The 20,391-nt window shown below is 38.5% G+C and overlaps 1 protein-coding gene across 2 annotated transcripts in view; it reads left to right on the top strand.

Annotated features, from left to right (window-relative positions):
- Positions 1–11,310, top strand: part of MAP2K6 (mitogen-activated protein kinase kinase 6) — a 131,903-nt gene extending 120,593 nt beyond the window's left edge. For both annotated transcript variants that reach the window (XM_032241885.1, XM_032241886.1), the window contains exons 11-12: positions 3,071–3,116; positions 8,681–11,310. In XM_032241885.1, the coding sequence (XP_032097776.1) occupies positions 3,071–3,116; positions 8,681–8,758 (124 nt within the window). In that variant the 3' untranslated portion in view covers positions 8,759–11,310. The remainder of the gene's footprint in view (positions 1–3,070; positions 3,117–8,680) is intronic.
- The last annotated feature ends 9,081 nt before the right edge of the window (positions 11,311–20,391 follow it).

The following is a 20,391-nucleotide window of genomic DNA, read 5'->3' as shown; positions in this document are numbered from 1 at the left end:
TCTCAGCCCACTGCAACCTCCACCTCCCAGATTCAAGTGATTCTTGGGCCTCAGCCTTCCTAGTAGCTGGGATTACAGGCATGTGCCACCATGCTTGGCTGATTTTTGTATTTTTAGTAGAGTTGGGGTTTCACCATGTTGGTCAGGCTGGTCTCAAACTCCTGATCTCAAGTGAGCTTAAGTGAGCCACCTGCCTTGGCCTCCCAAAGTGCTGAGATTACAGTCGTAAGCCACCACACCTGGCTGAGAAATTTTTATTAACTGTTCCAGAAGTGAAAAGATAAGATATCCTGACTCAAAATCAGTATTTTAAAAAACACAGTATTAAAAATAATATAGCATTAAAAAATACAGTATTTAAAAAAATACAGCATTAAAAAATACAGTATTTTAGAAAATGGAAGTGTTTAAGGTATTCTCTCTGTTGGAAAGAGATAGACATTTTATCTCTTCTGCTAAATATAGAGTAAAAAATCAGCAAATTTTTACATTTGAGAAACAAGCTTTTCTTCCTGACATTACCTTGGTTCTGTTGTTGACCCATGAAAGCTAGTAATGGAGTAGGCCTGGGTCCTCAATGAGAATGTTCCAGATGCAATGCAGAGTTTAAGGTCTAAATAGAGACACCCCAAATCAACCATTTGACTATTAAGTGTGGATTCAATGTTGTGCTTGTGCTTTTTGTTATTTACTTAGCATGTTACATTGTTCCAACGATAGAGGAGAATTTCTGGTTTTTGATATGCTTTGAACAATAGTGGGAAATTCATGGCTTTTAGCCTGTTTGTTTTTTTTACTAGGGTCTGTGTGCAAGTCAGCAATGCTCCTGGGATCACAGTACTTCTTCCGTGTTTCTTTCTAGGTAAACTAGCTCCTGAACTTAGAAAGAAACACTTTTGCTTCCTGGAGCTGAGGGTGGGAGACGGTTGTGGTGAGAATGTGCTTAAAAACAGACAAACCAGCTGGAGATGCTTGTTTTAAGTGAAGGGAACAAGAGGAGCAACAAGGAGGGAGTCCGCCTATTGCACATAGCGCAGCGTTTCTTAATCTCTGCACTATTGACATTTTGGGCAAGTTTGTTCTTTTTTGTGGGGGATTATAGAATGTTTAGCAACATCCCTGGCCTCTACCTACTAGGTGCCAGTAACACCCTGCCACCAGATATAACAACCTGCAGTTGAGAACCACCCATGTAGACTCTCAGTATCTAGGTACATACAAAGCCATCAGTGGGAGTTCCAAGGACTCATTCATTTCACCCAGCACACATTCCCATGTCAATCTGACTTTGCCAGCTGTTAATTCCTCTTTCTAATGCGCTCTTATTTTTATCTTCAGTTGAGATGAAACTTTCTCTCATAGGTTGTCTGGTCACTGAGGTCACTAGGTCCTAGGTCTGCCCTCAGTTCCAGGTTGAAACATCTGTCCTCACCTCTACCTGTACCCTGTCTCAGGTTCCCTGGCTTCCACCCACAGCATTGCCTGGAATAAACTGGTAGGCTGCTTTCAAATTGTTTTGGTTCAAAAACTTTTAAAAAAAATTTTTTTATTTCGTTTTAAACCACAGTTTCTTGAAGGGCCTGAACGACTTCACTCTCTCATGGTTCTGTACCTTACCCGTGTCATGCTTAGATTCTGAAGGTGAGGCAGAGCTCACGTCACACATACTAGGTCTCATTTGCTCAAAATGATCCATTAGCTCAAATCCCAGAACCTAATAATCAGTTACATTTTGATTCCTCCAACTCTAGGCAAAATTCCTTTCCATTCCGATGCTAGGCAAAGTTCCTTTCCATTCATGTATGATTTTGTGGTCCACAGGGCATGGGAGTCTGTAGGTTGTGTTGCAAATCATAGTTTTCAAAATCATCTTTTTCTCCATTCTGTAACCTGGGATTCTACCTCCAAGTAAATTGTTTTATTTTCTTCCTGTTTTTTTGTTTTTCATTTTAAGGTCAGGGTTGGATAGAGGATGGGGATGGGCTGAGGATGGGGTGATGGGTTGGTCTCTTCATCTTGCAGTTTTATTATTGTTAAATAAGTAACAGCACTTATTGCCTCCGGTATGAAATGTTATTAAATGTCTGTGTCAATGGAAAGCAGAATAACCAGAAGTGACTTGACAGGAGTGCATGACCATGAAGTATTTCTAACAAGAGTAATTGCTGTCACTGAGTGCACTATCTCTTTTATCAGCTGTTGTAAACAAGTCTTACTACCTTTGTCATAAACAAGTAGTATTACCCTAGAAATGTTATGGGGGACCGGGCTCCGTGGCTCACGGCACAGTGGCTCACACCTGTAATCCCAGCACTTTGGCAGGCTAAGGCAGGTGGAACACTTGAGCCTAGGAGTTCGAGACCAGCCTGGGCAACGTGGTGAAACTCTCTCTCTACAAAAATTAGCCAGGCATGGTGGCACATGCCTGTAATCCCAGCTTTAAAAGGCTGAGGCAGGAAGATCACCTGAGTCTGGGGAGGTGAAGGCTGCAGTGAGCCGAGATTGCACTCCAGCCCCTGCACTCCAGCCTGGGGTAGAGAGCCAGACCCTGTCTCAAGGAAAAGAAAATAAATATTAGGGGCTTATTGCTTCTATCTCAGGTGGGTTTGGTTAGGATTATATAAAAGCAAATCATACATTCATGGGAAACAGAAGCAAAAAGAACCAGGTATTTGACAGTGAAGAGGTAACAAACACAGTATAAAAAACACCTGTCAATTTCTTTGTCTGTGGAAATGGCATTAAAAGCTGCTTTGAAGGAAAGTAGATATTTCTGAAATATAATGGCTATAGATCAGAAAAATTTGTGTCATTAGTAAAGTGTTAAAAGGAAAGTGTGTGCACACACACACACACACACACACACCTATTTTTCCCTTTAAGGTACAACCAGCGTGATTTAAAACAATACATAAATGTAACAGAAGCGGAAAGTCAAGATAGGAGACCTGTGTTTTCAATACACTTTTAAAGCTGATTATGTTTACTGTTTTATAAGTTCTGAAATCCTTGTCTAATGAAAATACATGTGGCTTCTAGATTTTAATATGTTTAATTTTTTTTCTTTAAGCTTAAAGAAGAATTCCAAAGAACGGCCTACATACCCAGAGCTAATGGTGAGTATTGTTAGCAATATAAACATGACTATACTAATAGCTATAAAAGGCAAAGTCACTAAGACCTAAATTATCATCACATAACCATATTCAAAGAGTTGGTTCATTGAAACATCAGTGACAGGAATTGAACTCCAGGAAAGAGAGTTAAAGAGTTCATCCTACCTCCTTCTTTAAATAGACTGGGACCTATCACTATTCTTAGCAGTTTTTTCCAGGCTGATAAACCTGTCATGATATACAGCAAATTATGCATATGAAATTTATATTTTTGAATTTAAAAGATACTAGGAGCCACATATTACTAAGATAAAATTAAGGAAAGCATGATTTAAGAGATTTCAATAATGAAAAAAACTTAAATGCTATCTGATCAATTTTTGATAAAATATCTGGGCTAAATTAGATGAACAACTTTTTGGTAGGTAGCTAGGGAGGAAAAAAATTTTTTTCTTCTTGTTTTTACTTTGGTGGAAAAAAGTAAGACTAAGTATTATTAGTTTGAATTATACTACCTCAGCATTCACAGTTTATCTCTTGCTATATCTATAAAAAGCAAGAGTGAAAGTAAGATCTCAGCATTGTTGTATTAAAATAACTTCTTTTAAATTGTGGTAACTATAGGTAGGGCACATATAGGTAGGGCACAGCACATCATACCTGTAATCCCAGCATCCTGGGAGGGCGAGGTGGGCAGGTTGTTTGAGCCCAGGAGTTGGAGACCAGCCTGGGCAACATGATGAAACCCTGCCTCTACAAAAAGTACAAAAAATTAGCCAGACTTGGTGGCATTTGCCTGTAACTCCAGCTACTCAGGAGGCCAAGGTGAGAGGATCACTTGAGCCCTGGAAGTTAAGACTGCAGTGTGCCGTGATTGAGCCACTGAATTCCAGCCTGAGTGACAGAATGAGACCCTGTCTCAAAGAAAAAAAATTCTGGTAACTACAATTGTAAGCTAATTACTAATGATTCTAAGCTAAATGCAAACGGCAAGGACCTAAACTTGGCAATGCTTTGCTTTATCTAAGTATATGTCGAATGTAGAAGAAACACATTTTTTGGGGGGGAGAAATATATAAAATTGAGACTATTTTCTAATTTGTGTTAACTCTTCCTGAGATTTGTTTCAGTTATCAAGGTTTTCATTTTAATAGGGGAAAGAAGAGTTATGTTCATGCAAAATTTCTTTCTTTTTTTTTTTTTTTTGAGACAGAACAGAGTTTTTGTTTTTTTTCCCAGGCTGGAGTGCAATGGCGCGATCTTGGTTCACCGCAACCTCCGCCTCCTGGGTTCAGGCAATTCTCCTGCCTCAGCCTCCTGAGTAGCTGGGATTACAGGCACGTACCACCATGCCCAGCTAATTTTTCGTATTTTTAGTAGAGACGGGGTTTCACCATGTTGACCAGGATGGTCTCGATCTCTTGACCTCGTGATCCACCCGCCTCGGCCTCCCAAAGTGCTGGGATTACAGGCGTGAGCCACTGCGCCCGGCCGCAAAATTTCTAAGGCAATAAAACACTGACACCCTTTCTTACTGGAACACAGTTATTCGACAGGCAATAAATGCTTGCTCCTATCCTCTCCCAGCCACAAGCACTGCGGTCTTGAAGACCAACTCAGGGCATGTCTTAGAAGCACAGATTTCTAGTGTCAAATGCTGTGATTAGGTGGCTTAGATATGAGGAAGCACAGCTTGGTAATGTCAAGTCAGGAAGAGTTATAGAAAGTTGATCAGAAAGATGCATGATAGTTACAGTCAAGCACATAGGTTTTCAGTTCTGTTGCTTAAGCTTTGATTGACGATTGAACCGTTTTCCAACTGGATGAATTTGGAGACAAAGCCATCTCCTGGGGCCTCCATTGGGTCCATTAAAAGTCAACCCCTGGTGCTCAGCACTCTACCAGCTTTATTCAACTGAAACTCACAGTTAAAGAAGGAAATATGAGTAATGTTTGAGAAAATCCTAGCATGCTACATGTTTAGGTTGAATATTTTCTCCCTGATTATTTTTTTAATAGCCAGTTAGAGGCTTTTTTGGTTCTGTCTACTCTTTTTTAATGTGTTTATGTACCTGCTAGGGCATTTTAAAATTAATTTCACATAAAGTACAATAGATATAGACTTATTCTTGTAGGATACTATGGAGCCTGTAATCCTATTTTATTTATTTATTTTTAAATTTTTACTTTTTAGAGATGGAGTCTTGTTATGTTGCCCAGGCTGGTCTCGAGTTCCTGGGCTCAAATGATCCTCCTGTCTGGGTCCCCCAAGCAGCTGGGCCTACAAGTGTGCACCTGTATTCCTATTTTAAAGTTGCCTTGTTTTGTAACTAATTTCATATAAGAAGAACATTTTCTATTTATTTATGGCTATTTAAAATACAGAACTTTTTTTCTTCTTCCAAGTGGTTTCTGATCAGAAATTTCACTGAAACATGCTTGAGAAAAAGAATGCTTAATATACATGGGCAGCTAATGTCAAATTCTATATATGCAATATGCTATAACACTATGATATTTTATGGCCTACAGATATATTAATGTTATAAAATCATGTCGGTACCCCTTTTCTTCTTTCAGCATTAGCCTTTGTGGTACTGGAAATGGACTTGCCTTTTAAGACTGTAACTGTTCCCTGTTTTCCTGTGGAATTGAGGTTTTCAAATGGAAAACCTGAGTCCAAACTCCCTGACTTTAGCATTGGTAAAACACTTGCTGAGAGGCTATTGTTTAGATTTTAGGAGTTGGTGAGGAAGTATGAAGGAAAAAAAATCCTTTTTTCCGGGTAAAGGACAGTTTAATTAAGGCCTTAACCTAGACATATCCCTCTTTAGAAATCCCAAATGTTCCTCTCCCTAACTCAGATTGAAGGGTATATACTCTTTAAGATCATCTCATTTGCTTGTTCTCTCAAATGTCACTGGGGAGTATGACTCAGTAGAATATGTTTCTCTAAAGTAGGTAGCAGCCAACTTTTTCTGTAAAGGGCTAAATAGTAAGTATTTTAGTCTTTGTAGGCCATACAGTTGCTGTTACAAAATGACTCAATTCAGCGGCTGCGATGTGAAAGTACCCATATCCAATGTGTTAAGAAAAACAAAACAAAACCAAACAAAAATAAATGGGGTGTGTGTGTCTGTATTCCAATAAAACTTTATTTAAAAAACAGGCAGTGGGCTAAATTTGGCCTCTGGGTCCTAGGTAGCTGATCCCTGTCCTAAATGGTAATCACCAGAAATAGTAACCAGTTCATTCAAGTGATTGCTCAGTGAAGTGATTATGTTCTCCAATTATCCTAGGAAGTTCTAGATTGAATTGTATGTTAAACAAAGATGCCTGAACCCTTTCAAAACTATAGTCTTAAGGGACGAGGTGCTGCGCATGGGACAGGGAGACCTGCTGGTGACTGCAGCTTATCTATCTAGTCCTGACAGTACATTCATGGATCTCCATGTTTTCTGCAGGCACAGCAGTGAGCCTAAATGTTGCAAAGTCCTCCCTTCTTTTCTCTCTGGCTCCTCTTTTGGGAAACCCAGCCTGGGACTATAGTCTGAATATTATTCATGGCTCTTCTTTTGCCCATTTCCTGGTTGCTGCCCTTGCTACTCTTAATTCATTGCTTATAGAAGGGTCTGGGTTCCCTCTTACCTTTCATAGCCTCAAAACCCTCACAAGAAGGCAAGTCACACTTTCCATTTGACATGCCTACCTGTTTTCTCCTTCCCCTGCCCTATGGCTCTCATAGCATTTTCTCAGCCTGGGAATAAATGGAAAGATGCCTGGGGATTTTTTTTTTTTTTTTTCAATTAAAGACTTCAAGTCAGGTTATTTAATTCGTTTGCAGACTTAGGCTACATCCATTGAGCTAATAGACATTAGCAGAACAAAAGGCAAAGTGAGGCTGGCAGGTGTTGGAAGCAGTCACTAAGATAATCTGAGGTTTGGCGTGTCCTGTTTTGATAGTAAAATCTTTTAAGTACATTTAAAGACTTCCAAATGTCAAGAGGATGTGGGAAAACTAATAAGCATGATGGTAGAACCTTTGGTAAGTGTACTGTGTATGTGGTTAGTAATCAGAAGTATGACTGCTATTTAGTTTTTGAGGGAGTTCAGGAGAAACCACCTAGCTCCCAGAGCTTCAGTTGATTTCATGAGTGTAAGGATCTGAGCCAGCACCCAACCTGTGTCCTCAGATGGGCAAAGGGAGAAAATCTCTTTTCCATTTTCTGAGTCATGATTCTTAATCATGACCAGATATCTTCTCTGAGGTTTTTATTTTCTTGTTCCTTTTTCATTTGCATTGTTTCCTAAAACTTCCATGGGTGGGAACTCAGTTTTCCATGGAGCTGACTCACCCAACCCTCCACTGTCAGGTTTAAAACAAATATAATTAGAAAACCTACAGCTGGGCAACATAAAGGTTGTAAACTAAACTCCCTAAAGTTAGGGGAAACAGAGTGAGTCACCTACATGTCTGCTTGTAAAAATGCTTACATTTAGCCACTCAATTGGTCATTGAAAATAGTACTACCAGACAATCAAGGAAGTGAGCATGGGAGGTGAGGAGGGACATGTGGGACTAAGTTCTACCTGTAGGATTGTTCTTTTTGGGTAGGTTTGGTTGGTTCTATTTCCACTGTAAGAACTGTGGATCATGACCTGATGGATCTTTCTAAGTAGAGGAGGCAGGTTCCACTGTGACAGCTGGGGATTTATTATAACAAAATTGAGCAATTTGGGGAGAATTGTTCTAGCGCAGAGAAAATGGCTTCCTGTTCAGAATTGTTTTGAAATGCATGGCCTCTTGAATCACATATCGTGCCTGTTCCCCTAGCAAAGCACAAGACTTGAGTTTACCAATCTGAGCTGTGTGGATAGAGACCCTTCTTTTCCCTTTTCAATCTTTAATCTCTGAGTTCAATGTTCTCTGCACATACCTAGAGTTTTGCAATCTACATTATTTTTCAGATGGATCAACTCTTCATCAGGAGAGACATAGGTATAACTCATGGCTTGGGAAATGGTTTTAACTGTTTCAGTCTAAACCGATTCTCCAATGTCAAGGGAAGGGGCTACCTTCCTTCCACATTTACTGTTCAACAAAATTGCTTTCTTAGTCTACCATCCTTTTCCTGAGAAATAAAAGTGTATACACCTATGAATTGTCTTATTCTCTTACTACTGTATCAGTCTAAAATGACTTTGTGGGGCTCAGGGCTATTTGTGAATCAGAGTTTTGGATGGTTTTTGTCAGTCTTTGTATTTTGCTGTAGATAGGACTTACATTTATACCTTTTTTTTTTTTTTATTTTTTTTATTTTTTAGAATAGACTATAGTGGAAAATTAGAGGTATCAAGATGGAAAGAGTGGCAACTAAGAGATATCTTTAAAACGTTTGCATCACTTGATATGTGCTTGATTTTGGAAAGGGTAGGAAGAGCCCAGCCTAGCTCTGATAGGGATAATTAATCCCTGTAACAAGCAGATCTATTAATTTGCTAATTGTGTATATTGTTTGTCAGTGACAAATATTAATACCACATTTTTTCTTTTTCTTTCCTAGCAACATCCATTTTTCACCCTACATGAATCCAAAGCAACAGATGTGGCATCTTTTGTAAAACTGATTCTTGGAGACTAAAAAGCAATGGACTTAATTGGTTGACCCTACTGTGGATTGGTGGGTTTCGGGTGAAGCAAGTTCACTACAGCATCAATAGAAAGTCATCTTTGAGATAATTTAACCCTGCCTCTCAGAGGGTTTTCTCTCCCCATTTTCTTTTTATTGCCCCTCTTAAGAGGGTCTTGGAATCTATAGTATAGAATGAACTGTCTAGATGGATGAATTATCATAAAAGCTTAGGACTTAAAAAGGTGATTAAATATTTAATGATGTGTCATATGAGTCCTTAAGCTTCTCAGACTTCTCTTATTCTTTACAAAATGAATGCATTGGCCCTGACAAAAAGGTGCTACAGTAGTGATGAGATTATAAGTAGACTTGTAGTTTGTCCCATTTATTATTTTAATATTTATGTTTAAGTGTTTGGTTGAAAAGATTCCATTTTATACAAGAAGGGAGATTAAAAAAAAAAGACAAGGTTGGGTTGGCAATATTTATAGGGCTTTTATTTTTTAAGTTCAATTGTGTCTGTGGTCCAGAAGAAATTATTTAATACGCATCTTTGAGAATATTATAAAAATATCAAAAAGGAGTTGTTCTTGTGAAATGTCTGTTCCAGCTGTTGTGACTGCTGCCATTTTTGCAAACATCTGCTCAATCCTGGGTGATCACGACATCTTTTAGGGGAAGTGGCAAGATATTCTGGTCATACTCTTTTCCCAACTTTGGAATACATAAAAATCACTCATATCACCTCTCAAAGAGTAAAACATTTGGTTCTCCTGACACTTCTGGTATAGTATTATCGGAAAGTGATTAGTAATATGATTTCATATCCATTTACCTTTTCATCTACCTGTGTGTGTGTTGTTTGTGTGTATATTTGGCAATTCACAAGTCCTGCCAAGTGGTTTCTATGAGCATCTCTATTTGGTAAGGAGGACATTTGTCAGTTTTGAGGGGAGATGTGTTAAACCACAGAAAAAAATGGTGCCTTCTTCTGCGTTTGTCCCTCCTACCATGTGCAAGTTTCAAGGATTGCCTTTGTAGTTAATGTACTCAGTGGCTTTGTTTGTTTTGTTGTTCAGTAAAGAAGCTTTACTATTTATAGAAGGGCTACAATAGGAGAAAATTAAAAGCAGTAATTCTTTGATAAGATGAGGAAATAATAGGAAAGGTTGAATTAATTCCTAGGAATGGACTACCACATGTCCAAGAGTTGAGGCCATATCTTTCTTCAGCAGCATGCAATCGCTGGCTCCTCTATAGGAGATCAGCTTCATTGGGAACTCCTAGCAGGTTGACTAAGCAACAAAAGTTCTTTCTCATGGCTGAATATACCCTCTGGTTCTCTGATTTGTATCCCTAGGTTTCGTGATGATCAAGGAGTAAAGTAATTGACAGGAAAAATATAGACCTGTGATGAATAACCAGGACCATTTTGGACAAGGAAGGACAGAGGGTTTTGATTTTAAAAAGAAGGAAAAAAACCCCTACTTTTTCTTTCTTGGCCCCAAGTTCAATATGGAGGGGATTGCTTCCCTGAGTCCTCCCTTCCTTCCCCTTTTAGATTTTGAAGTGCAATCATATATTTTTCTCTGCCTTTTTTCCTCCTTGTTCTTGACAAGGAGGAGTTTCTCAGCCCAGATTGAGTGTGACACTTCCACCACTTCTTCATATTCAGTTCAAAGATATATCTGTTTTATTAAACATCAGCTTCCTTTGCTCTAACGCTACCTCTGTCCTCATTTTATTCTAGCCAGAAAACAAATATCACCCTAGTGATTATCGCTGTTCACTTTCCCATCTATTTTCCTAAATCTGGAAGTTCTTCTTGAGATCAAGAGAAAAACTGCAGTTGTATTCCTTACTTTATTCACCCATCTGTGAAAACAGGAAGCAATAGGAAAAATATCCGGTTACTCCATTTTAGCTTTTGGTGAACTATTTAAAACAAATTGTCTCTCTGATCTGGGTCAGATTACTCTTACCTGTTTTTCCACTTTGAGACATTCTAAATCAAATATGTAACTTATCCTATGTATGCCTCTCCAGTCTGTGAACCTAGGCCAAACTTGCAAAAACAATCATATTCATAGTAGGGTAGAGAAAAAGTTAGTCTGTGGTTCTCAACCCTGCTGCACATTGGAATCATCTGGGAGCTGTGAACACTGTCATTGCCAATGTTTTAGACATCAGAGATTTGAATTTAACTCGTGGTGCCTAGGAATTCGTGTTTTTTGTTTGTTTGTTTGTTTCGGTTTTTTTACAGACCTTTGTGTGATTCTGATATGAAGCAGGGTTCAGAACACTGATCTAGTATTTTCTAAAGAGAACTGTCTTAAATTTACTTTCTTTTGGACATTTGCAGAGAGTAATGTGCCATTGCAGAGAGTAACAAGAACAGGTCCTATTTCTTTCCCTTTCCTCATCAGTAGAAATATCTTTATCACTGTGAGGGAAGGCATGTTCCTGGGATACTGATTGGAAGTGTAGAACACCTTTTCCCCGAAGAAGCTATATTCTGCACAGTGATTAAATATCTTAATGTGCTAAAGTAAAAAAAAAAAGTGACTTGATAGCCTCACGAGACTAAATTTTACAGCATGGTTTTGTTTTTGGAGAACTGTGTTGTAAGTTCCAATCAACCAACTTTTAAAAAAGTCAATATACCTAAACTATATATAAATTAGGAGTATACCGTACATATAGACATATATGTAAAGATATCTATATTCATGGATGACCCTCAAAATATCTGATGCTCAACCCAGCATAGACCATCTGAATATCAGCCCTGTCTACACCTGTCAGTGTATCACAAAATCAGCATGACTCTACAAGGGTCATGCTCATTTCCCCAAATGTATTTGATTTTGTATCATATAATTGTCCATGTTATAATTTTTGAAAATATTTATTAAAATAGCCATTTCTCTTTTGATATTGTTTTAATAGGTGTACCAAAAAAGCAATATGCATAACTTGTACATTGCCCTGTGTGTGTACATATCAATGAATTCTGCCCTCCAGTGTAGTCACCTTGAGAGACTACATATTTATATAAATAATACTGTTAAACTATTTTTGCCACTTTTCTTTCAGAAAAGCTTTAGAATCCATTCCCCCCCTCCAAGATGTGTGTCATCATTTGAGAATTATTACGAAGGTCTTATTGTTGTTTGTTTTGCTTTTTACAACAATCCTTACCAGGTGTTTCCCTTTTTGATTTACCTGCCTTTTTGAAAATCAGATTTAACAGGAAGTTGTGTTTGACAGTTTCTAGAAGTTAAATCTTCCCTCAGAGTTGGAGTTTTAGCATCACTGAATCTTTGTAAAACACCATGTCATGGGCTCTGAAGATAATTTCTAATGAAGATTTCTACCCCCCTGCCCAAAATATATGATTATTTTTAAGCAGTCATTCTTCCTCTGGAATAAGTCTCCCAAAATGATGACTTTGAAGGAGACAGAACTCCCATAAAGGTAGGTATTCATTGATAAAATATCAGGTAGTTACGGATTTTGCATGTGAAAGCACCTATTTTTTATGGTTGGAGGCCCTGATGTGGGGGAATAATCTATTATTCTAAAGACTGTGTTTGGTCACACTGATTTAATCAGAACAAATGGGTTAAGTTAGCAGCTTCTATCACAGTGAAGCCATCTGAAAGGGAAACGAGTATGTGTGGGCATGGCTCAAAATTGTTTGTATTTTACAGTTCTTGTATATTCTTCAAGCCTAACAAAAAATTCTATGTGCCAGAGCTTCCTAAACTTTCTGTGTTTGTGGTGCCATTAGTCATCTTAGTAATTTTTTTCATGGTACCCCAGGCCAAAATAAATACTTAATAGTTCAGTGTTTTAAACAATTAGGTCCCAACAGCTTAATAATAGCAGTTTGCACAGTGTCCTGCATATGTCACTATGTTTCCCTTAAAAATTTCCAACATTGGCCTGTAATCCCAGCACTTTGGGAGGCTGAGGCGTGTGCATCACCTGAGGTCAGGAGTTTGAGACCAGCCTGACCAACATGATGAAATACAAAATACTAAAAATACAAAAATTAGCCGGGCATGGTAAAAATACGCCATTGTACTCCATCCAACCTGGGCAACAAGAGTGAAACTCCATCTCAAAAAAAAAAAAAAATTTACAACATCTTGCTAGGCCTGTGAGTATGCTGTGGTGTTTCAGGATATCTCAGTACATAATTTGGGGACCACAGATATCTATTATGCCAATGTTGGCACTGTCCGCTGTTGGTGACCCTCAAATGGAATTCATGGCCACTCAACTCTCCATATTATTTCACTCTTTGTTTTGTTATTATTTATATATATATATATATATATATATATATATATATATATATATATATTGAGATGGAATCTTGCTCTGTCGCCCAGGCTGGAGTGCAGTGGCGCCGTCTCGGCTCACTGCAACCTCCACCTCCCGGTTTCAAGTGATTCTCCTGCCTTAGCTTCCCAAGTAGCTGGGACTGCAGGCGCGCGCCACCACGTCCAGCTAATTTTTGTATTTGTAGTAGAGATAGGATTTTACCATGTTGGCCGGGATGGTCTCCATCACCTGACCTCGTGATCTGCACTCCTCGGCCTTCCAAAGTGCTGGGATTACAGGCGTGAGCCACCGCACCTGGCTGGCTAATTCATTTTTTAACTGTAACCCAACTCTGCTTTGCTGTTCCTCAGTCCTGCAATGTCCTGCAATGCCATAGTGTTGTAGTCTAGAAAGTCGCAATACTCATAAGCCCCAGCATCGGAGGAGGCTGGTAGTAAGATGGCCAGGGTTCTTGATTTCTCCCATTGAACTTGATTTAGTGTCTTGGGAATTATAATCTCAAAGGAGGCAGAGAGGGGTTAATTTTTCATAGTTTATCACTAAAATGCCTTTGTTGACCAAGGGTTTTATTAGCTATGCTCAGAGAAATAACTCTGTTTCTCTTAAAAGTGTCTAACAAAACACTTTTTTCTTTGGCCTGAAAGGACAATGGATACCTAGTTCCTAATTTCCCACCCAAATGCTGTTTTGGCTATGTTACTCCCTATGACCTTGAAGGTAAGATTTGTATATTTACAAAAGTTATTGGAGCTGGTAGTCAGATCTAGTAAAATTAATTAAATGTCTATTGTGCTGCAATTTTGCCGCCTTAACATCTATCTATGACTTGAAGAGGGACTTGTTGGCTCAAAGGATCTTCTGCTTTTAATGAGTTAGCAAGTGAAAAGGTATTCAAATAAATGTAACTTCATAGGACTTAATTTTTTTTTTTTAACTTTTCAAATGGTAGGTGCAGTTTTCATTTAGGCCTCTGGAAATTTGCATAGTCAGATGGAAAAATGCCAGAGTAAAATCTAGGAAGAGGGAGCTACCAGACCCGATAGAATAGAAAGAAAGCTTTTTTTTTTTTTTTTTTTTTTTTTGAGATGGAGTTTCGCTTTTGTTACCCAGGCTGGAGTGCAATGGCGCGATCTTGGCTCACCGCAACCTCTGCCTCCTGGGTTCAGGCAATTCTCCTGCCTCAACCTCCTGAGTAGCTGGGATTACAGGCACGCGCCACCATGCCCAGCTAATGTTTTGTATTTTTAGTAGAGACGGGTTTCACCATGTTGACCAGGATGGTCTCGATCTCTTGACCTCGTGATCCACCTGCCTCAGCCTCCCAAAGTGCTGGGATTACAGGCTTGAGCCACCGTGCTCAGCCCCAAAAGAAAGCTATTTTATTCTAGGACTCTGTTCCTCTTGTGTTAGATTGGCTGTAGCGCTATTAAATGTGCTGACAGCTAAAGATGCTCTTTGGGTTTTTTTTTTTTTTTTTTTTTGACTTTAATTGGGGTACTGTGGATTCTTTTGGGTATCTGTTGACAGCTAGGACCTTTTCCCTAGGAAAACTTAGAATGTTAATTTTGCAAACTTCTTTTGTTGGGAGGGGGTTGCAATTGACATACCCCATAGTAAATTTCAATTGTGAGGGGCCTATGCAAAACGCCCCATAGGATCAGTAGCTGTGTTCTGTAGAATGTTGACTGTGACATCCTAGACCAGTGTTGGCAAACTTTTTCTGTAAAGGACCAGATAGTAAATATTTACGGTTTTGTGTTTTATACAGTCTTTATTACAGTTACTTATCTCTGCTCTTGTACCATGAAAGCATCTACAAATAATACAGAAATGAATGAGCCTGGTGGCTGTGTTCCAATAAAACTTTGTTTACAAACCAAGCAATGGGCCAAATTTGGCCCACAGGCCATGGTTTGCCAACACCTGTTTTAGAACATTAAATATAAAGCTCTAATTGATTTACTAGATGTGTAGAGTACTTCCATTTTAGTGACTATTGAGCTTAGCTGCTGTTGAGGCAGATTAGGAAAATGGACATAGGAAACTGAATTTAGAAAGGATGAGGACTGTTTAGTCCCATGAAAATTGCTTGTTAAATTCCTCAGGTAAGTATGAATTGTTCTGGAAGCTGATAGAACAGTTTTCTTCAGATCAAACTGAGTACTTACTTTTTCCATTTCTATGCAATCACCCACATAATTTACTTCAATTTGGAAATAAGTGTCACACTTCTCTTAGTTGTTAACTATATCCTTGGATTAGGTTATTTGCATTTTCTTTCTTTCTGTAGTGTGGTTTATACACAAGAAGAATCATGAATCCAGATACTAGTCAATTTGTTTCTCTATTCCCTGAACTGTACTGAGATTGGGGAATTTGGGAGGTCAGACTTACCTCAAACAAAGAAGAAGGCACATAGAATTCTTAACATTTTCCAACTCATTCATCTCAATTATTTGTTCACACTTTAAAGAAGTAGGAAAGAGTAGTTTGAAGTCCGAATATTTGTTCTCAGGTGTTCTTTGAGTTCCCTGTTCTCACTGCAAAAGAAGACTCAGGCCTACTCCTTTTGTGCTGCCCCAGGGATGTGAGAGGAGTACTTCTTTTAATCACCAGTAACTTTCAACTTTAAGGGGCCTTTGCAAAATGCCTCCTTTCTGATGTAATTTTCTTGGGTTGCTGGCCCTAGTTGAATTTCTGGGCCCTGTAGCCTCTACTGGAAGTCCTGTCTTCTCTATAGAACCAGAACAGGTGTGTAATTTGCTTCACCTTCGGTTAGCACTTGCACCCCATACAGAATGCTATAAAAATGACTGTCTTCTAGTGACCAAAGCTTTCTCATTTTTTTTTTCTTCCAGAACAATAGAACACATTTTGGTTAAAGCTATAGTCTCTTTATTATTTAGAAACATTCTTTTTCTTGCTGCACCATTAGGCAAATATACATTATGCTTAGAATGATACTTGGAGACTCCTTAATAGGGCATATTGAAGTATTTGATCTGGAAGTTTACCTAAAAGAATGTTTTCTCTTCACCTAGGGAAACAAAACCTGAATTCCAGAGCCTTCAAAATGAAATTATCCTTCCAGGGGAAGCACACTGCCACCAAATACATCACTCACCAGCTGTTCCTGGTGTTATTTTTCTGAGGTTTAGAGAGTCATTGTTTACAGCTATGCAAATATCATTGTACCATTACAGATTTTCTAATGAAGTAGATTGAAAACAAGACTTTAGCTGGGGGTAATCTTTTCAGTTTCTGACCCAAATTTCTTTTTCAAGCAAAATTCCTCCGAAAGCCTCTTTCCTATAGCAGTGATGAAGGCACTAGCCTAACCAGAAACATAAAGTAAAAAACTCTGTAGTAGGGAATTTTTGTTGGTAGGAAATTAGTATCATCTTGTAACACATGCCTAATTCCTTGGGACTTTAGGTATCTTGACATCACTTGCGTTATCTTTTGAACTTGGACATTGAGCCCTTTATTTTTGGGAGTTTACAGTTAAATTTTGGAATAATTATGTCATAGCTCCTTCCCTTCCTCCCTTGCTCCCTCCCTCCCTTTCCTCTTTCTCTCTTTTCACTCTTGTTGCCCAGGTTGGCATGCAATGGTACAATCTTGGATGCCTGGCTCATTTTCACATTTTTAGTAGAGATGGGGTTTCTCCAGGTTGGACTGGCTGGTCTCGAACTCCTTGCTTCAGGTGATCCGCCTGCCTCAGCCTGACAAAGTGCTGGGATTACAGGCGTGAGCCACTGCGCCTGGCCGAATTGTGTTGTATTTCTTTCTTAGACCTTGTCAATATGAACAGAATTTTTTTGTAGGCAGTTAATCTTGATGTGCTCCATAGCTTTCCTGAGTTTATATTTTTGCATTTTTGAGATTCAGGGTCTTTTTCAAGGAAGAAGGCTAATGTTTAAGGCTTGGAGGTTGAATTTAGGGAGTGTATTGGCAAGTTTAGGCACTTACTTGTGTCTTAATGTGGGAAACAGAACTTCCTAAGTAATCTCTAGAGTTTGTGGCTTAGACCAGGCCTTCAAAAGTTTTTTCTGTTTTCCTTTGCTGCAGTTGGTTGTTATTTCTCTGCCAGTCACAGATGACCTGGACTGACTTAATGCTTTTGTGGAAAGGAACTGATCTGGTCATTTTCATATATCAAAAATCAAAGTCAACAATTTTGTATCAGTCTGCCTAAATGAACCCTATTGTTTCCAGTTCTTAAAAATGTAAGGGCTATCTAAGTTTAAGCAAATCCCTCATTCAAAACATGAGACCTTATAATAAGAACTTCCTTTGAAGATGAGCAGCAAGGTTGGGTATCTGATTTCACTAAGTAATATTCTATTGTGGTCAGAAATGAGTAATTGGCATCATTTAGTCACTACCAATATTTGTATTGGAGTCTACAAGATATTTCAACAAAGTAAGTCAAACCATACTGTCTTAGGGGATTGTCGCTGGACTTTGGAATTTAAGGCTGCACAGTGATGTGAAGTCATGTTTAGGGACTGGAAGAAGAGAAAAATGCAAAGGGTGATGCTAAATTAGGAACTCTTTGGAGGATCAAGCTGATTAAAAAAAAAAGCTGTTAGACATATATGTCCTTTAATTTATTTGCAGTGTTACTGTATTATAGAGATGATTTCCTGTGGGAAATCCCATCAAAAAGCCAAACCTTTATTGTTATTTTTCCTTAAAAATACTGAGCTATAAGTAGATTCAGAGAGTGCCATTAATTTGGATATCAGAACATTTTCTTTTGTATCCCTAGTGTTATTGATTCAAAAGAGTTACCAATTCAGGCAGATGGCTGAACAAAAGTAAATGATTAATGGGAAATATGATGGTTGAGGAAAAGGAACAATACGCCTAAAGCATTGTGAGAATATACAACTTGTCTATCAGCCACCTCTGGGTAAAAGAAACACAAATACCAAAACCTGAGCTCCTTAACCTTTGGTTCCGGAGGGCAGTTTCATTTGTAAAAAAGGTGGATGTTAGAGGTTACTTGATGAGCAGACTTCTTTCCCATAATGAAGAGAACTGTGAATGTTCTTAGAAATACACTACAGGTCTTCTCCAGAAGACCTAGACTTTATAATTTTAAAATATAATACTCACACCTAGTTTGAAGCTTCAGAAGCAGTAAATTATGGGGAAGAAGTAGTTGTTTTATTTTTTTTCTGATCTCAAGTTGTTTGTTCTGTTATATGTTCAATACTTGGGGAGATAAGAGTGAGGTACAGCTGTGGTTTTCAGTCCATGTTCAGTGGTGCCCCTGAGGGTCTCTTGTTTTGAACAGAAGGGAAAGAGAGTGTGATGAAGGTCAACCCTGCCTATCTGAACCTCCATCAACCTCCAGTCAGAATATCTGGCTTCTAATATTATTCCTTTTAACTGGAAGTCTCTGTGGCCATTAAAAGCCTGGGGACGCTGGCTGAAATGACCACTTCAGCACTTTAAACAGTCTCAAATGTGGGAAATTTTATATCCAACCATGGCTGTGAGTTCCTGGCTTTTGCAAGTAGGCTCATAGAGATAGGGAGATAGGTGACAAGAAGACAGGGTCATTTATTTTAATTGAGCATAAATCATCTTGAAAGGAAAGTGCAGGGATTGATGTGTGACAGACATGCATGATAGCTCCTTACATGGGCTATTTTCCTAAAGTGGTTGAGAATGACCTGATCTTTGTTCACTGTCTCAGTGACAAGGAGTGGAGTGACTGGGCTTTTCATATGCAGGGGAATTTTTACATTTCTAGGTTTGCAGAGGCAGGAGTTATCATTTTTGTTCATTGATCTATCAGAAAAAAGCAAAAGCCCTTTGGACAATGTTGACACAGACAGGGGTACGGTCTGAGACTCAAGCTAACAGAGCTACCCCTTGCTGCATTTTACAAAGGTGTTGTAGGTGGAGAAGGGGAATGGAAACCTGGTACAGCCTTTAGAAGCTGGAAGCTTTGGTGGTGTATCTGTCATGAACTGCACACAAGGGAATGCTTAAACACCAACTGAGTCATATCAGGTGCCTTGTACACACACATAAAGAGTCTGGTGAATTCTGACAGTGTTATGTTTGCCACAAGAGCAAATTTAACAGCTGGGGTTTCACAGCAGCTGTTTTAGAACACTATTTGTGCCAAAAATTTACATTGGGCAGAAATTTGTAGTGTTCTTGGCCAATCTCTGCATAAAAAAGCAACTTGAGGAGGTTTGATTATGAAAATTCAGTTTATCTCCTGTATTACCTCTTGTGTTTGATTTATTCTTTAGTCTCAAATTTATTTTCTGAGTGAAGTGACTTTCTATATGAACTGAAATGATGTTTTAATAGAATAGTAGGTATTTTTAGAGGAAAATTTTTTGTGTGTAATTAACTTACACAACTAGAACATATTTCCTATGATACTGAATCATCAACTTGAGTCATTTAAAGCTGAAAGAGGTGTTAGGAATGTAGTTTCAAATTATTTAAATACATGAACAGTTTTCTATATATTTTGTGAAAATCTTGAGATGCTAGATAGAATTTCTTTATGGAATTGAACTTGACAAGAATTTTAATAAAAGGTGGATTTCTTCAGCTTTCTTTGTGCTTCAGTTTCATAGCTGAAAATGCTGCTTCCATTTATTAATATGGTCTTTGTATGAAAACACAGCAAAATGTTTTCTTACCTTCTGTAAATTTTGTGATAGACACATATTATTTGTATATATGATTGATTGTTTGCTTATGTTGCACCCCAAAGTTATTTTTAAACCATGTTTATTGTAAAGAGAGCCTTTGGGCAAGTGAAAAATACCTGGATGCTAGAATGAGGTAGTTCCAGAAGCTAGTTAGGAGCTTGCTACCTCTTCTTGGTACCTGAAATATTCTGAAAGGAGATTGGAGAGGTCATATGCACCCCTGTCTTTCAAAACCCATCTCCAGCACTTCAACATAGTGTCTCTGGAGAGTTTGAAATAAAAGAATGAATGCTATTCTGTAGATATCCTCACTGATGCTGCCATCTTTCCTACCAGGTACAGCACACTGCTAGTTTTTTCTGAATGGAATCATCTCTTCTTTGTGGATTGCCGCATTGTCTCTTTGTGAATGAGGCAGGCTGAACTGTATGTAGAGCATGGAATTCATTAGAAGTTTATAAAGTAAAGACCTGTAAAGGATGTGGGTGGAATGTTTCCATGCTCTTGAGGTGAATATTAAATTTAAATTCTAGCCTTTGGGAACTCTGTGCTTGTGAGCTAAAGAAGGAAAGAAGGAGTTGGGGGTATATATCTAAC

Source organism: Sapajus apella, unplaced genomic scaffold, assembly GCF_009761245.1.
Source record: "Sapajus apella isolate SASKATOON/1434 unplaced genomic scaffold, GSC_monkey_1.0 scaffold48, whole genome shotgun sequence".
NCBI classification, from domain to species: Eukaryota; Metazoa; Chordata; class Mammalia; order Primates; family Cebidae; genus Sapajus; species Sapajus apella.
This window is presented reverse-complemented; position numbering and strand designations above follow the sequence as displayed.